This window comes from Globicephala melas, chromosome 1, assembly GCF_963455315.2.
Source record: "Globicephala melas chromosome 1, mGloMel1.2, whole genome shotgun sequence".
In the NCBI taxonomy this organism is placed as follows: domain Eukaryota; kingdom Metazoa; phylum Chordata; class Mammalia; order Artiodactyla; family Delphinidae; genus Globicephala; species Globicephala melas.
The window spans coordinates 13,881,650-13,895,638 of NC_083314.1; the positions used below are offsets into that span (position 1 = coordinate 13,881,650).

At 39.8% G+C, this 13,989-nt stretch overlaps 1 protein-coding gene across 2 annotated transcripts in view; it reads left to right on the forward strand.

Annotated features, from left to right (window-relative positions):
* KCTD3 (potassium channel tetramerization domain containing 3) overlaps positions 1-13,989 on the forward strand; it is a 74,926-nt gene that overhangs the window by 30,292 nt on the left and 30,645 nt on the right. For both annotated transcript variants that reach the window (XM_060296236.1, XM_030868296.2), the window contains exon 10: positions 5,772-5,887. In XM_060296236.1, coding sequence (XP_060152219.1) covers positions 5,772-5,887 — 116 coding nt within the window. The remainder of the gene's footprint in view (positions 1-5,771; positions 5,888-13,989) is intronic.

Here is a 13,989-nt window from a genome sequence, read left to right on the forward strand (position 1 = left end):
GGGTCCTCCCAGACCGGGGCACAAACCCGTGTCCCCTGCATCGGCAGGTGGACTCTCAACTACTGTGCCACCAGGGAAGCCCCTTGATTTTTATTATAGCTCTTTGTTTCTTCTCAGTTCCTTTTGCTAATTCTTCCTTATTTGCCTAATTTCAAAATCTTGGCATGCCCCAGGGCTCAGTCCTTGGACTTCATTCCTCTATATCTGTGTCTGGTCCTCAAGATCATTCCCAGGTTCAGTGATTTGCTAGGAGGACTTAGAGGACTCAGCACGTAGAGGTACTTAGAGCTATGGTTTATTACAGTGAAAGCATGCAAAGCAAAATTGGCAAGGGAAAAGACACATGGGGTGAAGTTCAGTGGAAACCAGGTACAAGCTTTCAAGAGTTCCCTTCCAGTGGTATCTCATAGGACATGCTTAATCCTCCAGCAGTGAATTGTGACAAACTTGTGAGATGTCTACCGGGGAAGAAGCTCACTAGAGACTTGGTACCCAAGGTTATTACTAGAGGCTAGTCACTTAAGTACCCTCTGCCTAGCCTGTACCAAGATTCCAGATTCCCAAAAGGAAGCAGATGTTCAGGATAGAGACATTGTTTACACAGCAGTTTAGGCTTTTTGTCAGCATAGATTAGATTTCTTTTGTCTAGAATTTCATGAGTGGAGTTATGTAGTTAGTGTGTGTTCTTCTGTCTCTGGCTTCTTTCATTCTACAGAATGCTTTTGAGATTCATCCATGTTGTTGAGTGTATCAGTGGTTCATCCCTTTTTATTGTTGAGTGGTATTCCATTGAAGTAATATTCCAGAATTTGTTTCTCCATTCATCTGTTGGTAGACATTTGGTTTATTTCCAGATTGGAGATATTAGGAATAAAGCTGCTATGAAGGTAGCAATCTTTCTTTGGACATTTTTTTTTTAAACATCTTTACTGGAGTATAACTGCTTTACAATGGTGTGTTAGTTTCTGCTGTATAACAAAGTGAATCATAAATACATATACATATATCCCCATATCTCCTCCCTCTTGCATCTCCCTCCCACCCTCCCTATCCTACCCCTCTAGGTGGTCACAAAGCACCGAGCTGATCTCCCTGTGCTATGCGGCTGCTTCCCACTAGCTATCTATTTTACATTTGGTAGTTTATATAAGTCCATGCCACTCTCTCACTTCATCCCAGCTTACCCTTCCCCCTCCCCGTGTCCTCAAGTCCATTCTCTACATCTGCGTCTTTGGACGTTTTTTAAATTAAATATCTAGGAGTGGAATTTCTGGGACCTGTGAAAAGTGTATGGTCTATGTTATGAGAAAATGCGCCACTGTCTTCCAAGTGGTTCTTACCATTTTACATTTCTGCCAGCAATGTGTGAGAGTTCTGGTTGCTCTGCACCCTTACCAACACTTTTTTATTGTCAGTCTTAATTTGAGCCATTCTAGTGGATGTGCAGTGATTTTAATGTTGGTTTTAGTTGCATTTCCCTAACTACTAATGATATTGAGCATCTTTTCATGTCCTTATTGACCATTTGTACTGTGTTTTTGAGAAGTGTCTTAAAATCATTGCCCTCTTTTTATGAGATTGTCATCCTGTTATTGATTTGTAATAGGTCTGTACATAGATTAGTGGTTTGCAACGAGGGATAATGTCGTCCTCCAGGGGACCTGTGGAAATGTCTGGAGACATTTTTGGTTGACACCATTGAGGGAGGACTCTTCTCTCTTTCTCTCCAACTCCCCCCACCTCACTCCCTTTCCCTCTCCCTAACATCCCTCCCTCATTCCCTCTTCTCTCTTCCTCTTTTTGAAATTCAGTTACATTTTAGGCTACTTCATATTGGCCTTAGATGGCACTGAAGCGCTATTTTTTTTTCCAATTTCTTTTCTCCCCCTTCTTTAGTTTAGATCAATATCTTTACTGTCTTTTGCCCTTTTGCTGCGGTATTCATTTAATCTGCAGTTAAGCCCATCTAGTAAGTTTTTTATTTGAGATGCTGGACTTTTCAACTCTAAAATTACCTTTTTTGATTCTGTTTTAGTTTGTTTCTCAGCTGAGATTTCTTGTCTATTCACTCATGCCTTATTTTTTGCTAAATGCAACATATTCATTATAGCTGTTTTATTAGTTTTTGTCTGCTAATTCCACTGTCTGCACCATTTCATTTATTTTGAGTTACATTTTCCTGCTTCTTCACATGTCTGGGAAGTTGTAATTATATGTTGGGCTTGTGCATGATACATTATGTAGGGAGTATGAATTATTATTATTATGATGTAGGGAGTAACAATGCTGTCTTCTTTTAAAAGATGTGAGTTTTATTCTGGCAGGCAATTAAATTACCAGAGGATCGTTATCCCGCTAGCCTTGTTTTTTTTGCGTTGTTAAGGATAGGTAGCCTTTTTCACCTTTATTTTTTATTTTAGGGCATGACTCCTACTCAGGGTGTGGTGTTATCTTTTTGGAGTCTTAACTGAATGCCTGAAGAGTGAGTCTTACTGTGCTGGAACTATTGAATCCACCCACAAATGACCTCTGCTATTTCCACTTAGCTCCCAGGCCTACAGCAGCCTCTCTCTTTTATTCCTCGGGGATTCTCGCCCAGCCCAGGTGCAGCCTGGTCTCAGCCGAGGCATAGGAAAACCCCTGTACAAATTCTGCGCCATCTCCACTCCCACGCTTCTTTCTTTCTTATACCTTGTTCATAAATTCTAGCTGCCTCAACAGCTCTAGACTCTGATCTCAGCTTTCTCAGTTGAGAGAAACCCTCACTTGATTCTCCCTTGGGTTTCACCTCGCTGTGGTCGGGAGAGCTTATACAGAAAGCCAGTGTGACTGTGGGGCTTATCTTATGTATTTACTGTTTCAGGTCTTCTGCTCCCTGTTGTCCGGTGCCTAAAAACAGTTGCCTCATGTATTTTGGCCAGGTTTTTTGTATGGTGAGGAATAGTCTGATGCCATTTATTCCATCATGACTGGCAGTGAAAGTCCCCCCTAAAACTTTAGGGAAAAAAAAATACTTTAAAAATTTTGAAATTATAATATACTGGTAGGTATACAGAAAAGAAATCAGTTGTGGGGTTTTTTTGTTTGTTTTTTTCAAATTGCCACTTGTAACATACCAATTAGTGAAGGAGATTTTATGCCTTGCTTTCTTTCCCCCCCCAAAACAAAGGGTGTGGTCAGTAGCTACCTTATGAGATGGTAGATGGTAATTTGTTCATGTAAAAGAGATTATTTGTTGTTACAAATATTCTTTAGGACCTGACGGCACCATCCGAAGAAAATTGTTAGGACTGGTGTATCCATGATAGAGCTTCCCCAGAGGCTGAGCGCCTTTGTTGTAACTTACATAAGACATTGCTGCTGGATTGCCGCCATAAGCAGGGCCCCTTAAGACAGGAGCTCGTCATTACTTATACTGGTGTCCTCCCTGTGCATAGGGGTCAGCATTGTTGAGTCTAAGCAGGGGTGACACTTGAAATTTCTTGAGATCATTCAGAATGTCTTCCTTGATTTCCCAGAATCTCATTCCTCTCTCGAGTAATCAGTGTTTGTTGGTTTTCCTGTTTTTATTTCTACCATTCACATAGCCCATAGTACTGAATATAGTTATCTTAACATGTTCTGAAAAATTGTCTAGCATCAAGATTAAAGTACTAATACATGAGAGTCCCTGAAGTTGCGTGTGAAATGATTACTCTCTGCTTTGAAGTGGGAAGTTAATTTCTCAGCCAGTTCTGATCAGAGAGCTTATTAGCTTTTGTATGTGTGTTGTGTTTTATTTTGCTCTGGTTTTTTTGGTTGACAGGTTGGGCTGAGATGATCTATTCATGTGTATAAATATGTATTTATGAGTACATAAAAGTTAAAATGTACATATGGAAGACATTCTTAGCAATACTTTCCAGATTTGTTTGTTTTTCATTTTTGTCCAGTGTATATCATTTTTCTTTTTGCTAGATGCCTGGCTTTTTCAAGATTGGTTAAGAATTTTCAAGGTGTTGTTTATTGCCACTGGTCTTGTATATAGTACACTTCTGAACATAAAGAAATATCCCTCATTCATGTAAGATTCGAAAGAAATCAGTTATCTTTTCTGGCTTATGCTTTTTAACATGTTACAGTCGCATTTAATTGGTTTGTTTCTCCCCGTGAGATCTTCAAAGCCTTGTGAATCCTTGTTTTTCTCAGTTAGATGCTGAGAAAATTGTTCGTGTTGTCACACATTAGGTACTTTTATTTTTGGGGGGTACTTTTTTAAAAATAAAAAAACATACTTGAAACAGCTAAAGATACACATAAAACAATATTTTATAGTGAGGCTTATTTTCTAGAATAATTAGGTAAAAAGGTATTTCTCATAAGGTGCTTTTCAAGTAATAGAACACTATTTAAATGTCAAAATTGGATTATAACATTTTTAAGGTGAAAGTGAGCCTTGAGACATTTAGCTTGGACCCAATTTTATAGATCAGGTAAGTAAGAACCTGAAGGTGGCGAAGTAGGAACCTGAAGGTGGCAAAGAAAGGTACTGTCAGAGCCAGGATTCTGACCCAGAATCTCCTCCCTGCTGGTGTAGCACTCAGCTAAAGAGAGACAGCTGTGTAGGGCCATACATGCTGTACCAAGGTGAGCCGAGACATTCTTGACTCTTTTGCTGTTAATGTGGGCTATCCTTACAAGGTCCCTCACCTGCAACCCCGCTTCCCTTGTTTCTCAGGTTCCCTAGGCTTACCCATTCCTGATCCCCCAATTTGACGAATTCCTTTTCACCTTTTTAAAAAACCCAACTCAGATGGCTTCTTAGAAATATTCTCAAGCTCCTTTTCCTGCCCTCTTTTACTCCTCTGGTTATTACTGTACTCTGTGCATCCTTCTGTTGTTATTGCATTAAAATTGGTTGTTTGTATTTTTTTCCTTTAAATCTTAAGTTCCTAGTAATATCCAGTCTTCTTACGTTTATTTGTTTTTTTTTAATTGAAGTTTAGTTGATTTACAGTATTGTGTTAGTTTCAGGCATACAGCAGAGTGATTCGGATATATATATATATATATGTGTATATATACTTGTTTTTCATTCTTTTCCATTATAGGTGGTTACAAGATATTGAATATAATTCCCCATGCTATACACTAAATCCCTGTTTTTTATCTTCTCATATTTTTTAATCCCATGGCCTAGTATAGTTAGTGTCTTTGGAGTGAATTAAATTGAGATCTGCAGTGTTGGGAAACAAGAGGTTTAAAATAAGCTCTGATAAAGGCCTGAATGTTTGTTTTGAATACAGTGTGACTTCTTGCTGTTTTGTTTTGTTCTTTTCTCTTTTTTGCCTATTTCCAGATTTCTAGATACATTCTGGATAGTTGAGGTTGCCAAGTCTGTGTCGGTCCATGAGCAGGCTGCAGCTAAATCTCCTGTGGATTTTATAGAAATGCAGTGGGTTTTCTGAGTTAGCGAGTCTGGCATGAATCCAGGAATCCCAGGATTCTTTCTGTTTTATTTTGTTCACTTTAAATCTACGTGGTTGTTTTGATGATCAGCTAGGTTTGGGAGCCACAGCTTCAGGTAACAAGCTGTTCAGTCAGAGTGGGATTACTTGGGGTAGACTTCTATCTGCCGCTTAAGAGCTTACAGGTTTCTTATTTCTGGTTCCCAAAGTGTCTGGAACATAATTTGTAGAAATGAGATGCCTTTAAAAGATGTTTTTAATCTGGGTTTTGATTAATTCGAAAGATGGTGACTGATTAACCTCTATTCTTTATTATCATTTAAGGAGTGTTCAGCCTTGGTGTTCCTGTAGATGCTCTCTTCTTCATCGGTAACCAGTTGGTGGCCACGAGTCATACAGGGAAAGTGGGAGTGTGGAATGCTGTCACCCAGCACTGGCAGGTTGGTTTTAACTAATGCATATTGCAGAAATGAAATTATTTCTGAAACTCACGCTCATTATGCATCTGCTTTATTGTGGAATTCATATTGTTTCTGTTTTGATTATACAGTAAGTCCCCTGCATGCGAACAAGTTCAGTTCCAAGAGTGTGTTTGTAAGTCCAATTTGTGAGTCCAATAAAGTTAGCCTAGGTACCCAACTAACACAATCTGCTATATAATACTGTACTGTAATAGGTTTATAATACTTTTCACACAAATAATACATAAACAAAAAATAAAGAAAACATTTTTAATCTTACAGTACAGTACCTTGAAAAGTACAGTAGTACGACAACAGCTGGCATCCAGGGGCTGGCATCGAGTGAACAGGCAGGAAGAGTTACTGACTAGAGGAGGGATTGGAGGTGGGAGATGGTAGAGCTGAAGGATCCTCAGCAATAGGAGATGGAGGGCAAGCTGCAGTTTCACTCACGCCTGACGTGGATGGCACAGGGTCTGGTTCCTTGCTGGATTCAATTCTGTCTACCCTCTTGAAAAAGCGATCCAGCGATGTCTAGGTAGTAGCTCTTTTTTTCTCCTCATAGATGACACGGTAGCACTGGATGCATTCTGAACGTCTGCTGCAACTTTGGTGTACTGTTCTACTTTTGGGTCCTGTGCCTCAGAAACTTAACAGTGCCTCCTCAGATAAAGAGAATCCCCTTGCCATTTCCTGTGTCATGAATCTCTTCTTAGCAGTACCAGCTACATCACCGCTGCCTTTACGCTTGCTTCCAGATATCCTGGGCTCGAAATAAAGATACTGTACAGTACTGTACTCTGTACAGTACTGTACAGTAAAGTACACAAAAGCACAACCACTTGTAGAGGATGTATGCATGTGACAGTGCACGCCAGACATGTGAACTAACTTACGTGATTGGACATTCGAACGCACATTTGCTTCCTCGAAAGTTTGCAAGTTGAAGGTTCGCATGTAGGGGACTTACTGTATAAAATATTGAATATATTTACTGCTAAGTTTGCTTCTGGATACAAGTTTGACTACATTTTCAAGAATTTTAAGTCACTTTGGAAAATGAGTGAGTTTTTAAACTGGTTTGACATTTCTTTATTTCCTTGAAATGTTTTAAGTTTCATGCCTTGGGAATAGTAGTCCAGGCAAACTTCATCTCCTGAGTGGGAGCACACTTCTGTGTGAAAATACATAGCCTGTTCAAGGAAAAGATAGCAAGCTAAACGGTTTCAAGTACTTGAGAGGAACAGGAAGGAGATAAGACTAAAAAAAAGGTTATTGCCTGATTCTGAAGGAGAGGGGAAAAATGAAAGGACTTTAAGCAGAGAGTGACTTGGCCAGATCCATGTTTTAGAAAGAGAACAGTGCTAGCTAATATGAAAAGTGGACTGGAGATCAGGGAACTAATGCAGCAAAAGAGGCAGAGCTTCAACTAAAATGAGTAGACGGCAAAGATGAGACTAGCTGAAAACCATTTCATAAGCCTTCCTAAAAGGATTGGTATCTGATTCGATGGAGAAAAATTAAAGGAGAGAGAGATGGATTTCTAGTTCTGACAGTTGAGTGGCTGGTAATATTTTACATTGATAGGGAACGGAGGAGGAGAATCATATATGCTGGTAGATAGTGTGAGGAATAATTAGAATGACTAAATATGTTTACTTTGAGATTCCTGTGGGTATCCATATACAGGAGCTCAATATATAGTTGGAAGCACCCCTCTGGAATTTAGGGAAGAAGAAAAGGGCTAGAAAAAAGTATTTGGAAACCATAATACTTGGTAATTTAAAAATGGGAATTGGTAAGATTTTCCATTGAGAGGATATCTGCAGCGAAAGAAAAGCCAAAGTTAAAATTCTGAGGAACATTAGCTCTTAAGGGAACAAGATAGGAAACCGAGAGCCAAAGTGACACATATGATACGATTGAGAAATGACATTGGTTTTGTCAGTAGGATATCATTTGCAGATGTATTAATAAGTTAATTAGGTTTTGATTGGGGGGGCAGATTGCAGGAACTAAGGAATTAAAAGATGAGAGATTAGAGTTAGCAAATTCAGAGTGTCTTTCAAAAAATTTGGTGGTGAAGGAGAGCAGAGAAACAAAGTGATAGTTTAAGGATCAAGACTGGATGGAGGAAAAGATATTCAGTGCTTTATTTTACTTTTTCTCTAGGACGGGAGAAGTTTGAGCATGCTTGTTAGTCAGAGAGGGGAGTTGACAGAGAAAGCATTTGAAGGTTGAAAGAATGAAGATGGTTGCTAGTGCCCTAGAAGCAAATGGGGTCTAGAACACAGCTGGAGGGGTTGCCCCAACAGAGTAGAGAGACTTCTTTCTCTGCGATGGAAGAGTGAGGAAGGCGTACTGTGGAGGAGAAAGACATTGGAAGTGTGTTTCAAGGACTGCAGAGATTATAAATCTTTATAATGGACCTGGCTGGTATAGCTATGTGAGTTTCTTCCTTAATCCTCAGTACTGGGAACAGAAGCAAGAGAAAAGAAAAGAGTGTCGGCCTGATTCAGGATTGGAGATGTAATAAAATGGGTATGACACACAAAGGGATGAGAAAACATGAAGTGGCAAAGTAATTGAAACTGTAAGATCAAGAAATGAAGGAGTGCCAGGTCAGCAGAGGGGGATGCAGGGATTCAAGGGACTAGAGGGACGTGAAAGCAGGTTGGTGACTTACAAGGAGTGGGAATTGTTGTGGTCAAAGACTGGAGTTAAGGTTTTGGAGTTGGAGCAGTTCTCATTGACGTAGCCATTTAAATCATGTATTGAACTGACTTAAAGATGAAAGTAGTTAAAATAGTGGTCAGAGAACTGTAAGGGTCATCAGGGTGAACATTTAGGTGCCAGAACAGTAATGGAGAATGGGACAAAAAGCTAACTGATCCAGGTGCCCAGCTCCTCAGCAGAAGTGGTGTGTTGATCTGGAAGCTGCAGTCTGGGCAGAGGTAGGGTAATTGAATGTCGTGATTGGGCTGAGCTTGTGGAGGGACATTCTTAAGGTCGTACGGCCGCGCCTGAGATGCTGGGGAAATGGTGAGAGAATGAATGACTTCCGATGAGAGAGATGGCAATCGGAGAAAGTTAAATTTCATTCTAGATGGAGACATGGAAGTCATGTTTGTAGAAAAAATATATTAGCCAAGAGTGGACCTTCCATATAGGCACAGAAAAGGCATTATAAAGGTTGTTACCATGAAAGTGATGGGCCAAGGAATGTGGGGAAGGACTGATCTAGGTTAATCTAAAGTTGAGGTGGAGGGAAGTCGATCAGAGGGATTCTTCAGCTGGTGATATTTCTGTAAAGAGGAATGTGGATTTTAATGATTTATGGAAGATCTGCTCTCAGGTAAGTTACGTGGCTAATTATGTCCAGTGAGCTTTTAGTGGCTCTGAGAAGCTGTGCTATCTGTGCCATAAAACTCCCAAGGTGCATTTAGGTTTCTAAAGAAACATGTTTCCTTCTTTTTTTTTTTTTTTTTTTTTGCGGTACGCGGGCCTCTCACTGTTGTGGCCTCTCCCGTTGCGGAGCACAGGCTCCGGACGCGCAGGCTCAGCGGCCGTGGCTCACGGGCCCAGCCGCTCCGCGGCATGTGGGATCTTCCCGGACCGGAGCACGAACCCGTGTCCCCTGCATCGGCAGGCGGACTCTCAACCACTGTGCCACCAGGGAAGCCCAGGAACATGTTTCTTTATTACCTTCTTTGTTTTTTACTAATGTCACAACTGCATATAAAAGTTTTCATATTTTGAGATCCCAAAAACTATACTAGCATCCTCAAAGTGGATACTTCACCTTAAGCGTTTAGTCCTGTATGTATAACCTGTTGCTTCTTGTTTGGTGTATGCATGAGTTGAAAACCATAGCTGACAAAGTAGGTTTGTTATTACATTTCAGGAAGACCTGGGGTAAGTCGAGCATTCATGCAGCAAACAAGCCTTATAACTTTTAGCCCAGATAGATGATTTATTTTTTTGGTTGTGCAGTGCAGAGCTAGGATGTAATGAAATCTCAGTGTCTGATCTGCAAACCTCAACGGACAGTTCTGACCTGAGGCTGGCTGCTGTGGCACTGGATGAGCGGGTTCTGATCTGGCCTTTAGCAACAGTTCTGCCCATGAGTGACACAGAAGGTACACAGGACAACTAGTGTAGTTTGTGACTCTCGCTGTACAGTCAAGATTGATTTGAGGTATTTGAGTCAGACAAACGAGCCTGAGAGCGAGAGAGCAAGCGTTTTTGAGCCTAAAAGCGGTTGTGATATTTTGGTGTAGCAGTTTCTTATTAGGACAGCTTCAATAAAATGTTAATGAAAATTTTATAAGAGTATTGTATCTGATTTGGGTAAGAAAAAAGAAAAATATTTTTAGAAGGAAAGTTTCAGTGTTTTCTTCTTTTTTTTGTTTAATTCCTCTTCATTAGACTTCAGAAGATTAATAATAAGGAATTAGTGTTTCAGATACATGGCCTGGGCTGAGTTACGTGGCAGAATAGTAACTTTAGGCATTATTTCCCAAGTTGTGCAAGTTTAAATTTAGATGTATATTGGAAACATAGATTATACATGTTTCATTCTCATATCAAAGCAGAGAGACAGTGTTGGAAGTTAGTCCTGGAAAGTCATTGTGTATTGTGATTGCTAAAGGATCAGAGAGCTCTGTCTGTGTTCATTCTGAAAGACGAGAGATCTTCAGCCAGAGTCACCATCTGAGTCACAGCCTGGCCTCTAAATGAACAGTGGAGGACGAGCTTGAGGAGGAAATACTGGCTGTGGGAACAAGGAGTCAGAGTGAATTTCTGTGCTCTTATGGGCTGTGCCGGACAAGAACTAGGGAGGCTTATTTGATGTAGCTTCTCTTCTTTTGTGCTCTGATGCACTTGTAGCACTGATGTCACAAGTAGGGTTTGGTGGGATTTACTTTTTTGTTTTTATAATAGGTTTATGAACCCCTGCAAGTTAGGAACAAGAATAAGGTGGGCATTGGAATCTTAGGCCCAGAATTCATTGGAGAGGACTGACATTTGGGTGTCTTATTATGTCCTGAACACTATCCCAAGTACGTTGTATTTCTTACTTGGGATTTACAGTAATGTAGCTGAATTAGATCAATTATTGGTAAGAAGACTTGACATTTTGGTGTCTATTATGTACTGACCACTACCCTGAGTATGTTATATTTGCTTACTTAGGATTTACAGTAACATAGCTAAATCAGCTGACATATAGAAATATTGGGTAAAAATATTAAAACAGCATATATTGTATCTATTTCAAGTATTGAATTACATTTATTTGTTTGTTTATACATATTTGCATGTCACATATCAGAGTAAAGGCTCTGGGGTCTGGGGTTCTACCAGGAATAGGAGGCATGGCTTCATGGGACAGTGTAAACCAGCCTCCTGCAAAAAGCTGACGCTTTAAAGGTCTGCCTCAGTCCCTGAGAAGAAGAATGGGAAAATTTTGCTCAACAATTTTGGAACAAGAAAGCTTGACCTGTGTTTAGTGTCTTGGACTGGGGAGAGGTGGTGCAGGGGAAAACCATCAATGAGAAATTGAGACCAAAATAATCAAATTAGGAGTACAAATGTGCAAATTGAAAACACAAAGGTAAGTATGGGAACTCCAATTTGAGAAATTAATGTAAAAAGCTGGTCTAGGGCCATTTGCATTTCCAGATGTGGACATGAAACTGAACTTTCACAAATATGGTGCACAGGACTCTGCAGAAGAAATATTTTCTGCTGAAAGTGAGCCCATAACCTCCCCAAATTTGTAAACTACACATGAAACATGAAAGCAAATGAGGGAAAGTCATCAAATGTTAGCAGAGTCATCAAATGTTAGCAGTTAGAGTACAGATGTACCCCAAAGCTGAAAATAATTGAACAATTAGACAACTAATGTAGAATAAATTTCTGAAGTTATTTAATGAGATAGAAGAAGGACTAGACTATAACGAAGGAATAGGACCAGTCAGAAAAGAAGCAAAATGAAAGAGTAGAAATTTAAAGGTCATTGAAAATTAAAAACAAAATTCTGACTTAATGTGTTGAATAGAAGGACAATGAATTGACAGACACATTTGAAAAAAATCATTCACGCTGAAGCAGAAAGAGTGAGAGAGAAAATATGAAAAGAAAAAAATGAGAAAATCACTTTCAGAAAGGAACAGTGGAGGTGGGGCAATTTAGAAAAGATAATTGCTAACAATTTTGGAGAGTTGAAGAAAGACATGACTCTACTGATTAAAGAAATACATCAAGGCCAAATAAAATGAGAGTCACACTTACACACATGGTGATGTGTTGGGTTGGCAAAAAAGTTCATTAGGGTTTTTCCATAGGATCTTACGGGAAAACCTGAACGAACCTTTTGGCCAACCAATAATAGAAGATAAAAGTATCATAAAGGTGTCCACAGAGTTATGAGAGGTACACTGTAGTTAGACTTAAAACAGACTCTTCATCACCAGCAGTAGAATCCAGAAGACAATAGGCTATTCTCAAGTTAGTTGGGGAAATAACTTTCAACTTAGGATTTCATATCCAGCAAAACTATCATTCAAACATGAATGAGAGATGTTTTCAGATAATACAGACAAAGTTTGTCACTTATAACCTTCAGTGGAAGGACCTCTATAGAAATGCCCTTTGATAAGGTTATTTATACTTAGAAGAGGAAGTAGTGGAATACAATAAACATGACTAGCCAAAGAATTTGTAGATGTGTTGGTGACTCTAAATAAGTCTAAAAAGTAATGGGTGAGGGTTAAAACATACTGATGTTAAAGACAGTGGTCATCATGCAGGTAGAGATTGTGGTTAAAGGATTCTAGGGGCCTTGTGTTGCTTGGGAAGATAGAGTGATTTTCAAAATGTAAATCATTTAAATTTTTACATAGGAGTTAATGATAATCACTGCATGCAACGTTAGGAGAGAAAACCCACTTCCACCTTAGGTTTGTGACCACCGTGACTGAACCAAATATACTAATCAGTATGGTGTCTCAGGTTCCTGACGTGAAGCTGTTGGGGTAAAGAAGAGGAGGCCATGAAAGGCTGGCTCCTTGCTTATGCTGGGAGAGGAGAACTTAGTACCAACTCCTCTGTAACCTAACTTTACTTATCCTCTGCTTTCCCTGTTCTCCTTGTACTGAGGGGTAGACATGAGCAGAAAAGCAGGACATGCTCAGGGGTTGCAGGAAAAGAGGTAGGAAGGCTCTAGTCCTGGAGCCCATCCTCCCAGAGAACTGAAAGGTCAGATATCTGTCTTGGACGTGCCTGGGAAAGCTCCAGGCCGCTGCTGCTCTTTCACTGAAAAATGGGTCCAGAGGGAGAGGAATCTCATGGCCTTACCTATCCCCAGCCTCTGACTGTGAAGATTCTGGGTAGAATTGAAGCTCTTCTTGGAGTGCTGGAGCTAAAATGATACACTTGGTGTAAGAAAATTGGTCAGTGAAGCAGCCTTCCCTCCATTTTTCAGACATCTTTACTCATATCACTGAGAAGTTGTCGGTGTTTACCTGCTACGAAACGTGTTGGCTCTGATGAGACAGAAACCTGACCTGGGGTTGGGGGTGATCATTGAGTCTTTGCAGAGATATTTCTAGTGTAACTTACAACCATGCAGGACACCAGAAGGCACACACAGAAATTAGGGTCATGGACATGAACGGCTTCTAGGAATCATTATTTCCAAGTTTTAGCTGTTTTTAAATTTGTGTTTTTAGTTAGACTCTTTTGCTGTATTTGCTGTTCTGTCAGAAGTGTGCTTTTCCCTTTCTCTACCTAACTCCTAGTTAGTTTTTTAGTTTTCAAGCTTTACTTTCTTTTTGAACTTTTCCTTGATCTTTGTGCTTCTCCCTGGACTGGGGTTGAGATGGGAATCCTTTCTCCCTCTTCTATGATTGTATTGCACACCCTGTTTATACATTAAATAATGTATAATGTATACTGTGATAGGCATTAATGTGCTTATCACATTATAATTGTCTTTATTTTTCTTTCTTGCCCACAAGTTTCTAAGCTTCTACAGAGCAAAAGTGATATTTCACATCCCTTATCCATTCCAG